This window comes from Thalassophryne amazonica, chromosome 7 (assembly GCF_902500255.1).
Source record: "Thalassophryne amazonica chromosome 7, fThaAma1.1, whole genome shotgun sequence".
In the NCBI taxonomy this organism is placed as follows: Eukaryota; Metazoa; Chordata; class Actinopteri; order Batrachoidiformes; family Batrachoididae; genus Thalassophryne; species Thalassophryne amazonica.
Genome location: NC_047109.1, coordinates 82,260,398 through 82,281,472, shown reverse-complemented (window position 1 = coordinate 82,281,472; position 21,075 = coordinate 82,260,398). Strand labels below are relative to the sequence as shown.

At 41.0% G+C, this 21,075-nt stretch overlaps 1 protein-coding gene across 2 annotated transcripts; it reads left to right on the top strand.

The window, feature by feature from the left end:
• Nucleotides 1-462: 462 nt before the first annotated feature.
• Nucleotides 463-19,335, top strand: LOC117514373 (zinc finger protein 687b-like). Of its 2 annotated transcripts, none has more exons than XM_034174798.1 (11): nt 463-551; nt 1,871-3,728; nt 8,278-8,533; nt 10,091-10,290; nt 10,380-10,564; nt 10,702-10,878; nt 10,961-11,123; nt 11,237-11,381; nt 13,187-13,301; nt 14,691-14,805; nt 18,340-19,335. In XM_034174798.1, exons 2-11 carry the CDS (start codon nt 1,893-1,895, stop codon nt 18,955-18,957), a joined length of 3,810 nt encoding a protein of 1,269 aa, XP_034030689.1. In that variant the 5' UTR covers nt 463-551; nt 1,871-1,892; the 3' UTR covers nt 18,958-19,335. The 2 variants fall into 2 exon arrangements, with proteins under 2 accessions (XP_034030689.1, XP_034030690.1); XM_034174799.1 differs by having other exon boundaries at nt 1,868-3,728; nt 11,237-11,377; nt 13,189-13,301.
• Nucleotides 19,336-21,075: the final 1,740 nt, after the last annotated feature.

Genomic DNA, 21,075 nt, shown 5'->3' with positions numbered 1-21,075 from the left:
CCTGTCTCTCCAGAGTGTACTGTCACCTGTCCAGGTGCACCTCAGCCGGCTCTGTAGTCTCACTGGAAATGACAGTGTCCTCTGCAAACACATTAGTCCATGGAGACTCCTATCTGATCTTATCTTGAGAATGTACAGCCATTGTAAACAAGACAGCCCTTGGAGCAGATCCTGGATGCAGTACCAATTTATGATTTTTATATCATATTTGATGTAACTCATTTTTAAAAGTTATTATTCCTGTAAACGTCATATCAAACATGTTATTCACCATATTTCATATTCATTTAGATTGGTTATATCAAAAATTAATTTGATGTTTAATAATTTTCTTATAAATTTTCACATTTCTTTTGACAGTTTTGGCTTTAGAAATAATTTCGTTAACTTAAAAAACGGAGCATTTCGTCTTTTTATTGTGGGCGTTGTAAACACTGATCTGTATATATTACAGCGTTTGATTTGGAGAAGTCGACGTCGCGTGAAATGACGGAGAATTTATGCGTCCTTCAAGAAAGTCTAGAAGAACAAGTAACTTCGTTATCTGGAAGGTAATTACACGCGTAAGGTTATATGTTTGGTATAACATAAGACAATAACGTTGCCATGTGTTTGGACTACATTAGTTCACTCTACGTTGATTTAAGTAGTGTTTTCTAACTGGCGCAAAGTTAGCTTGTTAAGTTGCTAAGCTAGGTTACGAAATGCTAATGTTAACCGTCAGTAAAAACACGACAGTAAAATTTAACATGACCAGCAACTTTATTTCTGCTTTTTCCTTTTGCATCATGTTTTATAATGACACATTTAAATGCTTTTGAGCGAACGTACGGGCTTTACTGATATGAATGTTGTAACATTTTCGATTTAGCTCAATTCAATATTTTGTCTTTCTTGCAATAAAAATAAATCCAGGAACCAGATGCAGCTTTAAGAAGATACAAAGATAAACTACGATAAACGAAAGGGAAAAAAAAAATCGAGTGTGTCAAGTGTGTGTGTGCGCGCGCGCGCGCGGAGTGCTTAAAAATAGGGCTTTTACACATTTTAATTTCTGCCATTTCGAAAAAAAAAAAGTATTTAGGGCATCTCTATTAAAATTTCTAAATTCACCCTCTTTAAAATCAAACTGAAAACAGATCTGTACTAAAAAATAAATAATATCAAAGCCAAAATAGGCTGTGTAAGTAATGGCACCCTGTAGAATAACTCAAGTAAATAATCACTTGAAGAGCCAGTATTCTTTTGGCAAGTTGGGATCGCTAAATGTACATTAACAATTCACTGAATATGTCTTGGACTTACATCGGTCATTAAACAAACAGTATGGCCCTCTACTTTTAATCTTTGTGGAGTCTGCCATTCTAAGAAATTGGGTGACCAACTGTGCAAGAAGGAAACTAGAGAGGAAAGCTACCAAGACACACATCACAGCCCTGATGGAATTGTAGGCTTCTGTGGATGTGGTTGGAGAGACTTTGCATAGGGCAAATATGGTCTGTTGCATCACCATTCACAGCTTCATGGTGGAGTGGCATAGAGAAGAACTTGTATACAAGGAAACAGATCAGATCTAGACTAAGCTGTAAAAGTTGAATGAATGAATGAATAACCCAGACAGAAGCTCAGAAACATCACCAAATTTTTTATCTTAATGTATATAACAATCTGTAGTTAAACATGAAAATTAAGGTTAAGTGACTCAAGTAGACAAATGTATTCATATTTTTAGCACCCTCAAGGAACTTTATTGGGTTCATCCATTGCTCATGTTATTTGATTGGCGTACCTGATGTGGAAACATATCCACACTTGACAATTTATGTTGATGAAAAGTTGCATATTGTCTGACTTGTTCTTCTTCCAGTAGGATTTAAATTCTACTGCTGCCAATGGGGGATATGAAGACCCCAGATTTTGATGATTTGCTAGCAGCTTTTGATATTCCTGACATTGATGCCAAAGAGGCCATCCAGTCAAGTCCAGATGAGGAACGAGACGCATCAGCAACTTCTGCAAATGTGAGCGATGGTAGCCCACCTTCGCACTTCTTGGATTGTTCTCCTGCTCCTCTTGGCAACACTCCAGTAGTTAGTGTCATTGTGAAGAACGGTGTGCGGCCTGTAGAAGATCCAGAAGGGTCCGTCGGGAATGAAACCAGAACAGATGATCCTTCAAACACTGGAAAAGACTCTCAGGGTCTGGGCAAGATAAGTGAGGACTTCTTCCCCTCACAGTATGTTCCCAGCCCTCTTGCTGAGTCTACATTGGAGCCCCAAATGACCAACGGAGATGAGGAATCTCTAGCAAAGTCTCAGGGACAGTCCAATAGAGACCCATGGCTGCAGAGATCACAAGAGACTTTCAGACTGGCCACTGAGGGTGAAAGTCCCCCTGCATCACTCAGCTTGTCACCTCCCACGTCTCCACACTCTGATAGTCCTCATGTTCCTCCTCGTATTACTCCAAATGAAGAAATGTTTATCACCCAAAAGCCGACATCTTTCCCAGTACCTCAAAATGGGAGTACAAGACCTAAGATAAAGCATGTTGTACACTCAGATGAAGAGGATTCTGAACCAGACTTTGGAAGTCCACTTGTGATCCAGGAAAGCCAAAAGTCTCCAATGTTGTCCCCTCCCAAATTCAGTCATACAGCTTCATTTCAGTCTGAACTAAACGGCTCTCCTGAAAACACTTCTTGCCACCTACCTCCTTCTTCTCCTTCTCTTGTCTGTTCTTTGTTGGCATCTCCAAAACCTGAGCCTGAACCCCAGGAGATAAAGGGCAGCCCATCCAGTCCCACTGCTCAGCCACAGACCTCACTCTCTTCTACTGTCACAGTTTCCACTTTAGTCCAAGAAAAGGATCCAGATCATGTGATTGAGGAAAGGGACTCACCCGAAAGCCCACCACCTGATGAGACAGGTTTTATTGGGTCCAAGACAAGCGCAAGTTTTGATTCTGTCTCAACAGCACCTCCTGCTGTTAAAATCAATGCTTGCTATGTTAAAGAGAAGCACAGAGAAAATGAATGTAGCCTAGAGGACAAAGTGGAGGATGCTGAGATGTTCAGCGATAACAAAGATAAAGACTGTGGGGAAACATGTGTTGCTAGTGATAATTCTGTGCCTGCTACTGGTACAGAGACTGTTTCATCTGAAGAGCCCTCTCTCAAAGTTAAAATCAGGATGCCTGCACGCAGCGTTACAAAGACTGTGGCATCTAAAAGAGGTGGAAAGCTCCATCCAAAGTCTGGGAATCATTCAAAGCCTTCACCAGAAGGTTGTAATACAAGACCCAAGAAGAAAATATTGCGTAGCTCTCAAGCTAGTAGATCCTCACCTGTGGTAGCAATAGTTCAGGATGACAGCAGCTCAGCACAAGCATCAAAGCTTAGAGTTTCCCCTGCAGCTGCCAACCTCACCAAAACGGCCTCTGTGTCTCTTGCTAAACTCAGCCCTGGAGGGATCAACTTGCACAGTTTGGGTCAGAAAACACTGAGCAGTGCTGTGACCATGCCAGCACCTTTGCCTATGCTACCTCAACAGAGTAGCAGTAGACCAGCATCCATAGTGAACAACACTGGTGCTGTCATATCCAGGAGTCAGACCAACCTGGTAGATGCATTTAACAAGATCCTCAACAACAAGAACCTGCTGCCCAATTATAAACCTGATCTGAGTTCTCCTCTTCCTCAAGAGTGGGGGCTTCCCCTGCCACCACAGGTAAGTGGTCTTAACCTGTGTAAACGGTCAGTGGGTCTGCTAGTCTGCTGAACAGAGTGAATATATTCATTAAAAAAGGTAATGCTATCCCACTTAAAAATGTAGACAGAAAAAAAAAATTGTCAAGATGACAGAAAAACTCTGCCTGACACAACTCTGCCTCACTGTATAAACACTACTGTGTGTATGTTTACATTTACACTCTTATATAGTAGCTTTTATCCAGTGAGGCAGAGAGCTCCATCAGACAATTTAACAATGTCAGACAGTTTTGAAGAAGGGAGCAAATGTTACGTCCATTAAATATTAATGTGTTTTTAACCTTTTAACCATTATTTGTGACCTACGCATAACATAACGACATGAAATAAAAGAAGTATAAAATTTGCATCATTTAAGTTAAATTGCCTCAAGTTGTGGCTCTTACAGTAGATTACAAACATTCAAAATCTTACTGTTAATGTATTCTGCTTCACATAGACCAGTTGATGTCTGAGAAGTACCAATCATATGGAGCAAATATAGTAAAGCTTGCAATGCATTCAGATGAATCAGCGAATTTTATCTGTTATCAAAATCCATTATGTATAAAATGGACAAACTCTGTTCCTAAATCCTAAAACCTGATTTGTGTGTGTAAAATGTAAATTAAAACAGAATATAATGATTTGGCAAATCCTCTTCAACCCTATATTAGATTGGATACACCACAAAGACACGATATTTAATGTTCAAAACTGATAAACTTTATTTTTGTGCAAATATTTGCTCATTTGAAAGGATGACTGCAGCACGTTTCAACAAAGGTGACACACTGGTATGTTTAGCACTGTGTCACCTTTCCTTCTAACAACACTCAATAAGCGTTTGGAACTGAGGACACTAATTGTTGAAGCTTTGTAGGTGGAATTCTTTCCCATTCTTGCTTGATGTACGACTTCAGTTGTTCAACAGTCCGGGGTCTCCGTTGACGTATTTTGCGCCACCACATTTTCAGTGGGCGACAGGTCTGGACTGCAGGCATGCCAGTCTAGTACAGCACTCTTTTACTACGAAAGCCACGCCATTGTAACACGTGCAGAATGTGGCTGGCATTGTCTGCTGAAATAAGCAGGATGTCCTTGGTAGCAGTGTGTCCAAAACCTGGATGTACCTTTCAGCATTGTTGGTGCCATCACAGATGTGTAGTTGTCCATGCCATGGACACTAACACACCACCATACCATCACAGATGCTGGCTTTTGAACTTTGCGTTGGTAACAATCTGATGGTCCTTTTTCCCTCTTTTGTCTGGAGGACACACATCCTTGATTTCCAAAAACAATTTTAAATGTGGACTCATCAGACCACAGTACACTTTTCCACTTTGCTTTGTACATTCAGATGAGCTCAGGCCCAGAGAAGGAGGCGGTTTTTTCTGGATGTGTTGATGTATGGCTTTGCTTTGCCTGGTAGAGTTTTAACTGACTGTAGATGTAGCGACGAAACTGTGTTAAACTGACAATGGGTTTCTGAAGGTTCCTGGCCCACGCGGGTAAGATCCTTTACCGAATGATGCGGTTTTTAATGCAGTTGCCGCCTGAGGCACGAAGGTCACAGGCATCAATGTTGGTTTTTTGGCCTGCCACTTATATGTAGAAAGTTTTCCAGATTCTCTGAATCTTCTGATTAGATGTTGGAATCCCTAAATTTCTGCAATTGAACATTGAGAACATTGTTCTTAAAACTGTTAGGACTATTTTTTTCATGCAGTTCACAAAGTGGTGATCCTCGCCCATCTTTGCTTGTGAATGGTGAACCTTTTGGGGATGTTCAGTATACCAGTCATGACACTCACCCTGTTTTTCAATTAACCTGTTCACCTGTGGAATGTTCCAACAGGGTGTTCTTTGAGCATTCATCAACTTTCACAGTCTTTTGTTGCTCCTGTCCCAGCTTTTTGTGTTGAGCAAATATTTGCACAAAATCAAAAAAGTTTATCAGTTTGAACATTAAATATCTTGTCTTTGTGGTGTATTCAATTGAAATTAAGTGAAGAGAATTTGCAAATCACTGTATTCGGTTTTTATTTACATTTCACACAACGTCCCAACTTCATTGGAATTGGGGTTGTATTTGTGAACTTTTCTGCCAAACGTATTTGATCCATGATTGAAATGTAATCGGCGCGTGCACTGCAAAAACTTTTAAATATGACAGGAGAGGAAGGAGTGACCTTGCGGTGTCCGTCATTTAGCAGGTGCACGTCAGGCTGTGGGGAGGGTTTGCAGCCATGCAGAGGGCTCTGATCTAAAACTCGGTTCGTTACACCCAGGGGATATGTGTGAAACTTAACACCATATTACATTGCAGGCAACAAGCAGCATTTTGTTAATAATTGCCGGCCTTGAATAAAGGGTTGCCTTATTTAGGTGCCGTGTTTGAGCATGGTTTGAAAAAAATAAATGGCCACTTTCCTCAAATTGGCAAGTGTCAGTGCTGAACTTCATTTTATACCTCTGTTACTGGGCACATCCTGACTACTTTATCTGGTATATGCAAGGTTTTTTTGTTTTTTTTTTAAGAAAATGCATTGTGATTGGACAGTACGTTTTGTCAAATTTGAGCGAAAATCTGTACAAAATCTGTTCTTTACAGTGTGTATTACATGGAAGCCCATACAACAGCATTGGGACTTTTGCTTTTGTCTGGTGAGTGTGAATATCTGGTTTAGACGAGTTTTATTGTAGCCCCTTACTTCAGGCACTGAGGGGCCATGAGCCCATACCACTCTTTTAAAATATGAATCGCTGATTTATGGGTTGTAGCAAAGTCCTGCCCACAACACTACTTGATCTGTTAGAGAAGAAGTTCAGTCTGTCAGTGCTGATGGCTGCTGTCCCACAGACTGACACAGAAGAATGTAGCATTGTGCAGCAGACTGGAGCTGTGTTGACTGTATTTATGAACTTGTGGTTATCTCGTGTGAGTGGTTGGAAAATTGCATCAAGATGTGTGCAAATTAGATTCGTACTTCTGAATTCAGGAACCTGTTTTGCTGTATTGCAGACATGTGGAGAAATTTGTCATACGTCTCAGTTGGGGTGAGCTATGGAAACTTCCTGCCTTATGCACTGTCCCAACATCAACACATTCACTGACTTATTAACTGAGCTGATTTTTCTGGCCTAGTAATCTATACCTCATTGATGTCATTTTAATTACAAGGGCCGGTTGAGACATTTTGAGGATAACCCAGAAAAAAAATTGGGTGCGGTTCCCCATGTTTTGCATTCTGAGAAACCAGCGTTTTTCAACATTGCACTCATTGAGTCAAAACTTCACAGATTCTTGAGAATGTGTGAAGTGCTCCTGGAATGTGTAACATCAAGACCATGCTCATGTACAGCATTTTGATTATGATTTGGCACTATATCAACAAATTGAATAAGATGTCCAAAGTTAGTCAACAACAAATGCTTTCATAAAGTTAAAAAAACAAACATGTAAAATGTATACTGGGCAATTATTTGGGGGTAGGTAGATACCTCTGGAGACATCTAAATAGCTCTGGGCTATCCTGGAAAAATCTAGTGGTTGAGTTTTCTAAAAATGTTGCCTCATGGGCAAACACTGAAGAGGGCACCACTGTTTAAAGAAAGGTACAAAAAGGGGAAGATGATTTGCAAAAATTATAGCACACATGCAGCAGCCCAAAAAGAATGGTTGGGAAGAAACGGATGCACTGTTTTAAACTGATCTGCAATGAGCCCTGACCGAAATCCCACTGAAATCTTTTGGAGAGGGCTGAAGTCTGCTATTGGAAAAATAATTCCAAATGTAAAACAGGTTGGACAGCACCAGACCAGTGGCGGAAACAAACAGCAGACAAGCAAGAAGCTTTGAGGTAGCCACAAAAAATGTTTTTAGAGGCTGTTGTTGCCAAAGGTTTTGCAGGCAAATATTTGTCAAGGGTGGTGGTAATTGTACGTAGTGTACATTTGTATTGGTATTATCGCACCATTAAGCTAATGTTTTTTTCCTTGAGTTCCTTCACCTTGAACAGTTAAATATTTTTTGATGCAAAATTTGTTCTTTTACATTTATTTCTAGAGATTCTGAATTGTGCATTTGAAAATCAGGTGCCGCTAATCACCAGTTCACTTCTTCAGTCATTGACAAAATTTGCAGAGTCTAAGTAGAGGAATCGGATAAGCTGAGTGATTACAAGGATTTGCAGTTTAAGTGATAACAAGAGAAAGAATCTAGCTGTTTTCCTATCTTATAAAATCAAGCTTGATTTCAAGAAACTGCTTGTAATCAAAGATAATTCCTTTTAATGTAAATAATAAGCCCAGCTCAGTTGTATTTGAGTACAAAGAGTTGACATGCACACTGAAATTGTGGTACTAAAGGTTAATCTCCGTAGCAGTCATTGATCAGAGTTTTCCTATTCTAAGAACAATCCTTCCAGTCTGTATTCAGATTCTGAAAGAGCTCAGCCTGGCTTTGTTCTTCTGCTCATTTCATGTATCTGTATGTAAGAGGTTGAATGTGTGATGCTCTGCAGGGATACTGCTGTTTGGAGTGCGGTGATGCCTTTGCCCTTGAGCAGAGCTTGGCACGGCACTACGATCGCCGTTCACTGAGGATTGAGGTGACATGTAATCACTGTGCAAAGAGGTTGGCTTTCTTCAACAAGTGCAGCTTGCTTTTACACGCCAGGGAGCACAAGGAGAAAGGTCTTATCATGCAGTGTTCACGCCTGGTCATGAAGCCTGTTCCTGTGGAGCAGATGATCGGCCAGCAGGAACCAGTGGCAGTGGGTTAGTGAACATTATGCCTGTCACATTTGCATTTAAAAAAAAAATGTGATTTGCTTTTCTTGTTCTTATCCCTTTTCAGAGATGCAGGTTGTAGAGTCCTATGCTAAACTATTTACATTGTCAAAAACATGCATGGAACATTAAAGGATGTGTCGCACATTATTTAATGTTCCCTTAGCAACACAACTTCAAAGTATTCATGATTGTAAGTCTATCCGTGCACATGCAGTAATAATTAGTAGTCGCTGATGTATTTTATTGCTAATTATTCCTCTCGCTCTGAGAGCAGGTGCAATGCAGGTGGAAAATGTCTTACTCGGTCTTTCCCAGCGTGTGCCGTACATTTTAGAAAAAGCAGAAACATCCCGATGGCAGATTAAAATGAACGCTGCTACGTCTGATAATGAAGCTCCTGAGCTTTCATTTGAAAGTGATGGCCCTGATTTACAGAGGCTGTACAGAGAGGAAATGACACACTTCACCCCAAAACTCTTACCTTTTTCAGAGTCTGTCGGATTTTGAAGCCTATTATGTTGTGACCCTGCTGTCTGTGTCGCAGGACGCTATTTTACTGCCGCTGTGAACATGGATGTGGAATGTCTCCATGACACTGTGTTTACAGGTTGTCTGAACACGCAAATGTATTTCTTACATTGGAAAATGTCACACACACACACATCTTCAACCGCTTAGTCCAATTGAGGGTCATGGGGGGCTGGAGCCTATCCCAGCAGTCATAGAGCGCGAGGCGGGGTACACCCAGGACAGGCGCCAGTCTGTCACAGGGCCACAAACAAACACAGACACACCCACTCGCACACCTACGGACAATTTAAAGATTCCACTCCACCTAACCTGTATGTCTTTGGATGTGGGAGGAAACCCACGCAAACACGGGGAGAACATGCAAACTCCACACAGAAAGGCCACAGGCGGAAATTGAACCCATGAACTTCTCGCTGTGAGGCAACAGTGCTAACCACTAGGCCTCCATGCTGCCCTGGAAAAAGTCAGAAGATGTTATTTTTAGGAGATATGGACTTTCTATCTAATGTGCCAAGAATCATGACAGAACTTGAGGAGCTGACAGCGGAGCTGCAGTCAGACATTAATCTCTGGCTGATGATTGCACACGATCCATGTATGATGACTTATAGTGGACCTGGATGTTGTTCTCGCTGGCAGTCATCGTTTCCAAACCTTTTTCTGTATCATGAAACTAGTTTTACTTCTTGATATTGTAATGATAATACAGAATGCCATAGTTAATTTTACAAGTTACAACTGTTTTTACTGAAGAATATATGATCCACAGTTTGAGTCTGTCTACGTTCCATCATTAGATATGACATCACTGATGGGTGGCGTGTTTGAAAATGCAACAGCCCGATTCATGGATCTAGCGCTGCTTTAGTGTAAAAATACTAGCGTGACTTTCTGGAATGTGAAAACTGTAACTTTGAAGTGATGCCAAATTGTCATTTGAATGCCTAAAAGAGATGATTAAATATTTTTAGTGGTTACTTCTCCTCAATGCTGCTCTGTGTCTTGGTTCAGGGCTCTTTTCTGCTTCGCTTCCATCGTCCACGTCAGCATCATCGTCATCTGCGCTAAACCAGAGCGCCACAAACTCAGCAGATAAGAGCACAGAGGCAGTGCAGTACCTCAGTAATAAATGTCCTGAATGTCAGGTTCAGTTCCGTAACAAAGAAGAGGTGGCTGAGCACTTCCAAGAAATGAATGCAGCACACAGCACCGTGAGTGAAGCAGGAGGTTGAGAAATTAGATTTGTCTTTGTATTAATGTAAAATCTTTGTTCATTCCTTTTCTGTTCATTGTTTTGCAGTCATGCACAGAGTGTTTTCCACCCATCCTCCTGCTCAACAGCTGCAGTGCAGCAGCTCATCACCGCATCCACAAAGGCTCACCGCCACATGTCTGCCCTGAGTGTGGGGGCGTGGCCAAGCAGCCTCACTTTCAAGCACACCTGGACCACAGCTGTCTGCACTTCGCACGTCGCATCGGATACAGGTGTGATGGTGCCTTTTGGCTGTTTTAAAAATTAATTGATCAGCACAGTGAATGCTTTTTAAAAAAGAAAAAACAAAACTTTTCAAATTTTGTCATACTTCTGCACACTTTCTTTATCCCGTTGTGTCTCTTTGCAGGTGTTCCAGCTGCCTGGTGGTGTTTGCAGGCCTGAACTCAGTGAAGTCTCACATCCAGCAGGCTCACTGTGACATGTTCAACAAATGTCCCGGCTGCCCCATGGCTTTCAAATCGGTCCCCAGCATACAGAACCACATCACAACCCAACATCCAACGCTCAGCGGCGGACAGGCCATGTACACAAACACACGATGCCTTTTCTCATCAAATTAAAGATCTGTCTTATGATTAACTGACTCTGTTGTCCCTCTGTTACAGGTTGATCTATAAATGTGTCATGTGTGACACAGTTTTCACTCACAAGTCCATGCTGTACATCCACTTTGATACTCATTTAGCCAACCAGAAAGTGAATGTGTTTAAATGTCCCCGGTGCACCAAACTCTTTTCTCAGAGGACGTCTTTAATGGACCATTTCAAGGTAAGTATTTGCGGCTGCTTTTTTTTTTTTTTTTTTTTTTTGTGACTCATTGAAAAGATAAATCACCTCTGCTGCTTTAATTTTACTTGATAAAAATGAATTTATTCTCTCAGACCCACAAGACGCTCACGTCCAAAGAAGAGTTGCCACCGTCACCAGCTGCATCCGTTCAGTCACATCCACCAAAGAAGACGGAGACTTCAGATGGAGAAGAAAGGAGGGGTCACGATGAAGAGGGGGTGAAAGCAAACAGGGTAAAGACGAGTGGAAGTGTGTGCCGTCACAATGCAGAAGTCAGACCATGATTACATGACGACAACAACAACAAAAAAACAGTGCAGCACAGCTTAGTGGTAGCACTGCTGTCTCACAGCGAGATGGTTCTGGGATCATATCCCACCTGGCTCGCATGTTCCCGTTTTTACGTGGGTCCCCTCTTAGTGCCCCAGGTCCTTCCCACCTCCAAAGACATGCAGTTTAGGTGAGCTGACTCTAAATTAACTCTAGATGTGAATGTGTCTGTCTATATGTGGCCCTGCAATGGACCTGCAGCCTGTCCAGGGTGTACCCCGCGTCTCACCCAGTGACTGCTGGAATAGGCTCCCCCTTAATTGGAATAAGATGCATTTGAATTATTGACTGGTGACTCATTGAGTTGTGAATGTTTCTTGGTGCATTGCTGTGCACGTTGTACAAAGTGGGAAGATTTCATTGGCTAAATGTTTGGACTGCAGGGTCTATAACCCCACCGTCATGTGACAGGTCGCTGTTGGCTATTCCAAGACCTTAACTCAAGACAAAGGGGACTAAAGGGTTTGCTGCGTGGACACACACAGTTTGGAGTAATCAACATTATACTCTTTTAAATCCAAAAGAAGATTTTACATTTGTTTTGCTGGATGCTGCATTAAGATGCTTTGACACTTGCACACATTTAACCCCTGCACTGCTGCGCAATTTGTCGTGCTAGTGCCACTCACTGCGTTCTCAGCTGGATGCTGCACTTTGTGCCGCTGGATGCTACATATAAAGTAATTATTTTGCAGCAGATTAATAATTTGCTCTCAGAGTTTGTCTGATGAAAACACCTCTAATCACTTCCCGACTCACAGAGGAATTTTCTGCAGCTGCAGTTTTTCTCTCTCTCTCCCTCTTTCCTGCGTTTCATGACATGGAGAACGCATTTGGAATTGTCTAAAAGGTAATTGTTTATTTAGTAATGGATTGATAAAACAATTGCTTTTTCATTCCTTCTTATGAGTATCTGTAAAATTATGTTTATGATAGATTTAACATCTCGGCGTAATCTTTCAGATGAGCTGTGATGCAGTGCGCTGACGCGGTGACTCACACTAACACTTGGTGTTTTTGAGTTGTTTACGCAATGTTCACGTGAAGTTCACATAATTGTGTGCCAGAGATTTTGAACATTTCAAAGTTTTCTTTGTGCACTTGCACGAAGCCGTGCACAGTTTATAACGAGTTAACTCTCTGGCACAGCAGATTGCATACCAGTGCGCGGATCATATTCAAGCAGTTGTCAAGGCACCTTTACCAAAACCGGCCTGCATCTTTTTTTTTTTGACAAATTTCAGTGACTGCGGTACAGCTGGTGCTATGGCTGAAGACGGTCAAAGTTTACCGAGCCGGGCCCGTAGCTTGCAGCTTGACAAGTTTCCTTATGGAGTTGTAGCGCTGTGCTGACACATTCTATTCCATGTGCCTTCTGGCAAACTGTAGCTGAAATGTTACATCATCTTGTGAAGAAAATCCTTCTCTCTTGATGTATCAGAGAAAACTAAAAAATAAATAAAGAATGAATCTGCCCTCCCTCATCACTTTTTTTTGATGTCAAGGATGATAAACTGTTTTATTTTTGTTTTTATGGGACTTTATTCATATTTACTCACTTTGTTTTTGTTTTGCTTTCTGGAATGTAAAAACATAGTAAGGACTGTATGAATAATAATAGTTATTATTACTATTATTCCCACTGTCTGCCTGTAGAGGTTGCTACATATAAAATGTGTCCACTTATCTGTTTTGTATTTGTTGTTGTTTTTAGCTTTTGAAGACATTTCACTGTAACAAATGTGAAAGCTCCTTTACCACAACCTCCAGTCTGAGACGTCACATCAGAGACAAGCACAAAGTCTTCAGTCGTGGCTTCCGCTGCCAGTGAGTGTCTCTCACCTCGTTATCATGCACACGCTCATGTAAAGTTATTGAGTTATTGTACTTGGCCCCACAAATCTTAGAAGCATGGTGTCTAACCAGATCGTTACTCTGGATGGCATTTCCCTGATCTCTGGTAATACTGTGAGAAATCTTGGAGTTATTTTTGATCAGGATATGTCATTCAAAGCGCATATTAAACAAATATGTAGGACTGCCTTTTTTCATTTACGCAATATCTCTAAAATCAGAAAGGTCTTGTCTCAGAGTGATGCTGAAAAACTAATTCATGCATTTATTTCCTCTAGGCTGGACTATTGTAATTCATTATTATCAGGTTGTCCTAAAAGTTCCCTAAAAAGCCTTCAGTTGGTTCAGAATGCTGCAGCTAGAGTACTGACGGGGACTAGCAGGAGAGAGCATATCTCACCTGTGTTGGCCTCTCTTCATTGGCTTCCTGTTAATTCTAGAATAGAATTTAAAATTCTTCTTCTTACTTATAAGGTTTTGAATAATCAGGTCCCATCTTATCTTAGGGACCTCGTAGTACCATATTACCCCATTAGAGCGCGTCGCTCTCAGACTGCGGGCTTACTTGTAGTTCCTAGGGTTTGTAAGAGTAGAATGGGAGGCAGAGCCTTCAGCTTTCAGGCTCCTCTCCTGTGGAACCAGCTCCCAATTCAGATCAGGGAGACAGATACCCTCTCTACTTTTAAGATTAGGCTTAAAACTTTCCTTTTCGCTAAGGCTTATAGTTAGGGCTGGATCGGGTGACCCTGGACCATCCCTTGGTTATGTTGCTTTAGACGTAGACTGTGGGGGGGTTCCCATGATGCACTGTTTCTTTCTTTTTTTTTTTGCTCCGTATGCATCACTCTGCATTTAATCATTAGTGATCGATCTCTGCCCCCCTTCTCGGCATGTCTTTTTCCTGGTTCTTTCCCTCAGCCCCAACCAGTCTCAGCAGAAGACTGCCCCTCCCTGAGCCTGGTTCTGCTGGAGGTTTCTTCCTGTTAAAAGGGAGTTTTTCCTTCCCACTGTGGCCAAGTGCTTGCTCATAGGGGGTCGTTTTGACCGTTGGGGTTTTTCGTGGTTATTGTATGGCCTTGCCTTGCAATATGGAGCGCCTTGGGGCAACTGTTTGTTGTGATTTGGCGCTTTATAAGAAAAAAGTTGATTGATTGATTGATTGATGTAACTGACTCCTGGAGTTTGAATGAATTCAGTTGTTTGGCAACACATTAAATCTAAAACACGAAGCCGCTCAACCAGGACTCATATTTATTTGAAGAAGGTAAAATTCTGCGAAACTGTGTCCTCTGCCTTATTATTGTTTACGTGGAGATCCTGTACGTGTGTACCAGTAGTCACTTAAAACACTTGTGTGTACAGTTTGTGTACCAAGGGTGAGAAGACATTCAGCAGCAAAGTGTTGCTGGAGAGACACATTCAGCTGAGACACAACATGGACACGGTGAGTGAGGACACACTAAAGGTAAGACACACTGTCTTTCTTACAAGTAGCCAAAATCAAACAAGGAGCAGAATCCAAAACAAAGCAGAAACCCAAAACCACTTCCACTGCTTTTCATTTTGGATTAGCTTTCAGCAGTGATGCTGTTTTACGTTTTATTTGTATAGTGTTAATATAGTGTATCGGTTTCGCACAGAGGTGTAACACAGCCGGCTCACGCTGCGATTTGGCAGGATTCAGGTTCACGGTTTGATATAAGCGACATTTTGGATCCTGGTGTGGATGTGTTTCAGGTATTATTACCTCCCCCAAGGAGGTTATGTTTTCACCGGCGTTTGTCTGTTAACAAAAAAAAGTTTTGAATGCATTTGAACCAAATTTGGTGGAATGATGGGAAATATGTCCAGAATCAATCGATTAAAATTTGGTGATGAGCCGGCTTAGACTGGAATATAGCATAATGTATTAGTTTGCCCTTTTGTGAATCCACATCCTTCGATATTGATATGTGGCATGGCGGAGGCATGCGCTCTACCGAGTGCCCTTCTAGTTGAGCGTCTGTTTCCAGAGTTGTTGGTGCACCATGTACTCCAGTGATTGGGAGAACCTTGCATTTTGTGACCTAATAGGGAATTTGATCACTCTCATTCATCTCGTCAACAACAGATATGCTCATATACAACCCCTGGCAAAATTATGGAATCACCGGCCTCGGAGGATGTTCATTCAGTTGTTTAATTTTGTAGAAAAAAAGCAGATCACAGACATGACACAAAACTAAAGTCATTTCAAATGGCAACTTTCTGGCTTTAAGAAATCAGGAAAAAAAAATTGTGGCAGTCAGTAACGGTTACTTTTTTAGACCAAGCAGAGGGGAAAAAAAATATGGGATCACTCAATTCTGAGGAAAAAAATTATGGAATCATGAAAAACAAAAGAATGCTCCAACACATCACTAGTATTTTGTTGCACCACCTCTGGCTTTTATAACAGCTTGCAGTCTCTGAGGCATGGACTTAATGAGTGACAAACAGTACTCTTCATCAATCTGGCTCCAGCTTTCTCTGATTGCTGTTGCCAGATCAGCTTTGCAGGTTGTAGCCTTGTCATGGACCATTTTCTTCAACTTCCACCAAAGATTTTCAATTGTATTAAGATCTGGACTATTTGCAGGCCATGACATTGACCCTATGTGTCTTTTTGCAAGGAATGTTTTCACAGTTTTTGCTCTATGGCAAGATGCATTATCATCTTGAAAAATGATTTCATCATCCCCAAACATCCTTTCAATTGATGGGATAAGAAAAGTGTCCAAAATATCAACGTAAACTTGTGCATTTACTGATGATGTAATGACAGCCATCTCCCCAGTGCCTTTACCTGACATGCAGCCCCATATCATCAGTGACTGTGGAAATTTACATGTTCTCTTCAGGCAGTCATCTTTATAAATCTCATTGGAACGGCACCAAACAAAAGTTCCAGCATCATCACCTTGCCCAATGCAGATTCGAGATTCATCACTGAATATGACTTTCATCCATTCATCCACAGTCCACGATTGCATTTCCTTAGCCCATTGTAACCTTGTTTTTTTCTGTTTAGGTGTTAATGATGGCTTTCGTTTAGCTTTTCTGTATTCAAATCCCATTTCCTTTAGGTGGTTTCTTACAGTTCGGTCACAGACATTGACTCCAGTTTCCTCCCATTCGTTCCTCATTTGTTTTGTTGTGCATTTTCGATTTTTGAGACATATTGCTTTAAGTTTTCTGTCTTGACGCTTTGATGTCTTCCTTGGTCTACCAGTATGTTTGCCTTTAACAGCCTTCCCATGTTGTTTGTATTTGGTCCAGAGATAAGACACAGCTGACTGTGAACAATCAACATCTTTTGCAACATTGCGTGATGATTTACCCTCTTTTAAGAGTTTGATAATCCTCTCCTTTGTTTCAATTGACATCTCTCGTGTTGGAGCCATGATTCATGTCAGTCCACCCTGGTGCAACAGCTCTCCAAGGTGTGATCACTCCTTTTTAGATGCAGACTAACGAGCAGATCTAATTTGATGCAGGTGTTAGTTTTGGGGTTGAAAATTTACAGGGTGATTCCATAATTTATTCCTGAGAATTGAGTGAGTCCATATTTTTTTTCCCTCTGCTTGGTCTAAAAACGTAACCGTTACTGACTGCCACAATTTTTTTTCCTGATTTCTTATAGTGTTTCTTAAAGCCAGAAAGTTGCCATTTGAAATGACTTTAGTTTTGTGTCATGTCTGTGATCTGCTTTTTTCTACAAAATTAAACAACTGAATGAACATCCTCCGAGGCCGGTGATTCCATAATTATTGCCAGGGGTTGTACTTATTTTGAAGGCTGTTGGGGGAAAAAATGGTTTATACAGTGATTTAATGGAGGTTTTGTAGTAGTGTCAAGTTCAGCTCTGTGTAGAGCAGTTGCAAAAAGTGTGCAACTTAATAGCAGTGGATTGTTTAAAAAAAAAAAATGCGACAGTTTGTGAGACAAAAATTGAGATCTTTCTCCATCTCACCCCAATATTTAAATTGACAGTATAATGCTCTGAACATTAGTGTAAAGAGCTGAAATTCACAGCCTACAGTAAGTAAGAGGTCAGAGAACGTCTGAGAGCAGTGGGACATCAGCACCTGTTGTAGTGCAGCAGATAACAGAATATTTACAGAGGAATTCTTCAAATGGTGATACAAGCTCTAAAGTTGGCACAAATACTCTTTAAACATTACTCTTTTGAAAAAAACTGAGTATCCCCTTGAATTTTCAATAGGCGGCCAGGTAGGGGTCAACTGAAGAATTACACAGGGGTAAAAATTTAAAAACATTCCAAACATATTTAAAACTATACCACACTATTTGTCTGAACATAAATGTTCCAAAAAGGTATAGTGCACATTTTTTAGGATTTTGTACATTATAATTAAACAGGATGCTCAAAAAGTTACCTTTTATTTATGTTACAGCTTAATTTCTTTCTGTAGTATTTTAGCTGCTGTAACAATGGGTGACTTTTTTTTTTTACAAATTCTGTGATTTCAGTTCCTTAAATGTGCATATTTTCTGGTTCATTTTACTGGTTTCTTCATTCCTGTATGACAGTAAACTGAATTATCTTTAGGTTGTGGTCAAAACAAGACATTTAAAAGCATTGTCTTACAGCCAACATGTTTGTTGTTACCTTCAGTTATTAATGAGGGACCTTCAGGTGTAGCAAGTGTCACTGTCAAATTTTAGGGTGTATTTCATTACTGGACATACAGCATGAAGGTTTGAGACCGCACTTCACATTTGTCTGTAAGAAAGTGCACAAATAAAAATGAGTGCAGTTAGTGACTTTTGTAGGTTGACAGCAACTCGCAAACATGGGCTTTCGACAGGTGATGCTTTTTTGTTCTTGTTTATTTTTTTCATGAAGGTCTCACTTTGTTTAATAGCCAGTTGTCTCTGTGTGGCTGAACCTCTGGTTCTTTAATTTTTCTGATGTGTATCAGTCAAACTTTCCGTCACTAATAATTGTCTTGGTTGGTTTTGATCAAAGGGACGTGGGATGGAGGAGGCGGACAGCTCGTCAGAACAGGATGGCGTTTCAGGGGGCCGAAGACTGAGAAGAGCTGTGAAGATGGAACAGGAAGAAGAATCTGGTGATTGGTTGAGTCCAGAAAAGAAGAGTCGCCGTTCATCAACACCGACACCTCGCTCCGTTCCTCAGGCAGGGTACCGCTGTGCCCCCTGTGGCTTCACCACAGAGGACCATGCGGCTTTCCTGGAGCACATCAGCCAGCACAGACGAGACGGGACTGAAGGAACCAGTCAGCAGTGTCTGCAGTGTGGCGCCTGCTTCACATCGTCCACCTCCCTGTCCCGCCATCGCTTCATTACACACAAAGTCAGAGCTGCACTGCCAGAAAACCAGAAAGCTGTCAGCGTGAGCTCTGTAGCGCCTTCTGGTAAAGACCGGAGCAGTGACGACGGTAGCTGTGTGGATGGGATCGCTCCAGCATCACCTACCTTACCTCAGGGGAAGGAGGAAGAGAATGCGCTGACCTGTAAGGTGTGCAGTAAACAGTTTGACAAGCCCACAGATCTGAATACTCACTTTCGAACTCACGGTATGGCTTTTATCAACTCCAGAAACGCTGCAAAAAATAGCAGCTGAGATGTTAAGCATCAGTCGGAATGTTTTCAGAGTGCCTTGTTTATGGTTACCTTCTAATCAACATGCAGATTAACATGTTTGTTACAACAGAGTTGTATGTAAATAATTTTCAAATTAAGACACCCCACCCTTCTCCACCCAGTTGAGCCTTAACTATGTACTTGATACATTCAGGATCTAATACTGCATTTTCCTGATGATACTAACGGTTTGAGCTCCTTCAGTCACTCGTTTCATGCTGTAAACATGCTTGTAATAAGGTGCCAGTAAAAAGCTGTGAATTTTATCAAAACCTACTGTGATTTTGATGGACAGCAGTCGAATGTGATTTCAATATTTCTTCCTATTGAGAAGATTCTTAAAAATGTAAATCCAAAATTTTATTTTTTTGTCCTTTCCTATTTTGGATAATCCTTAATAGCTCACAGGTTTAGCTTTAGATGTGATAGCCCTTTAAATGATCTAAACTTGTCACCAGCAGTTTTTAATGTTGTAAGTGGCTTTAGGTTGGTAAACTGGCATTGTGCCTAACAGCTGAAAGCTTTGGACGACGATGATGATGTGACACCTAAATAGGTCCTTGTTATTTGATTAGTGGATTGCACTTTACGGGACATTCATTATTCTTTCCAATGTGTGAGTGATGATACCGTGCATTGTTCTCCTGTGTGTTTAGTTGAACTGCACGGCTCCATTAGCATTTCGGAAAAATGCTTCCATGATGTGAGAAAGCTAAATCCAGAAGCTGCAGTGTTCACAGGAGCATCTTTAGCGCTAGGTCTTTTTTGGGTGGGGGGGATTCAGGAAAGCAGATGTGCGCTCCAGTGAGCTGCCTGCCATCTAATGTGAACTGCTGCTCTACACAGAACCTACTCTGCCCCATGCTGTCAGCTTCCTGTTCCTACATGAAGCACCTGGCAAATTTCAAATGAGACAGATGTATTTAGGTGTCATATAAGACAAATAATGAATGTTTTCCATTTGTGCAATGGAAAGAGCATTTTCATTCACTGAAAGATGGAATGTACAACCCCTGGCAATAATTATGGAATCACCGGCCTCGGAGGATGTTCATTCAGTTGTTTAATTTTGTAGAAAAAAAGCAGATCACAGACATGACACAAAACTAAAGTCATTTCAAATGGCAACTTTCTGGCTTTAAGAAACACTATAAGAAATCAGGAAAAATAATTGTGGCAGTCAGTAACGTTTTTTTTTTTTTTTAGACCAAGCAGAGGGAAAAAAATATGGACTCACTCAATTCTGAGGAATAAATTATGGAATCATCCTGTAAATTTTTATTCCTAAAACTAACACCTGCATCAAAACAGATCTGCTCGTTAGTCTGCATCTAAAAAGGAGTGATCACACCTTGGAGAGCTGTTGCACCAAGTGGACTGACATGAATCATGGCTCCAACACGAGGGATGTCAATTGAAACAAAGGAGACGATTATCAAACTCTTAAAAGAGGGTAAATCATCACGCAATGTTGCAAAAGATGTTGGCTGTTCACAGTCAGCTGTGTCTAAACTCTGGACGAAATACAAACAACATGGGAAGGTTGTTAAAGGCAAACATAATGGTAGACCAAGGAAGACATCAAAGCGTCAAGACAGAAAACTTAAAGCAGTATGTCTCAAAAATCGAAAATGCACAACAAAACAAATGAGGAACGAATGGGAGGAAACTGGAGTCAACGTCTGTGCCCGAACTGTAAGAAACCGCCTAAAGGAAATGGGATTTACATACAGAAATGCTAAACGAAAGCCATCATTAACACCTAAACAGAAAAAAACAAGGTTACAATGGGCTAAGGAAAAGCAATCGTGGACTGTGGATGACTGGATGAAAGTCATATTCAGTGATGAATCTCAAATCTGCATTGGGCAAGGGGATGATGCTGGAACTTTTGTTTGGTGCCATTCCAATGAAATTTATAAAGATGACTGCCTGAAGAGAACATGTAAATTTCCACAGTCACTGATGATATGGGGCTGCATGTCATGTAAAGGCACTGGGGAGATGGCTGTCATTACATCATCAATAAATGCACAAGTTTACGTTGATATTTTGGATACTTTTCTTAGCCCATCAATTGAAAGGATGTTTGGGGATG

Coding starts and splice junctions, on each gene's coding strand:
- LOC117514373 (XM_034174798.1), top strand. CDS start 1,893: ATGGGGGATATGAAGACCCCAGATTTTGATGATTTGCTAGCAGCTTTT. Junction 8,534..10,090: donor GCAGGAACCAGTGGCAGTGG/GTTAGTGAACAT, acceptor GTCTTGGTTCAG/GGCTCTTTTCTGCTTCGCTT. Junction 10,879..10,960: donor CTCAGCGGCGGACAGGCCAT/GTACACAAACAC, acceptor CCTCTGTTACAG/GTTGATCTATAAATGTGTCA.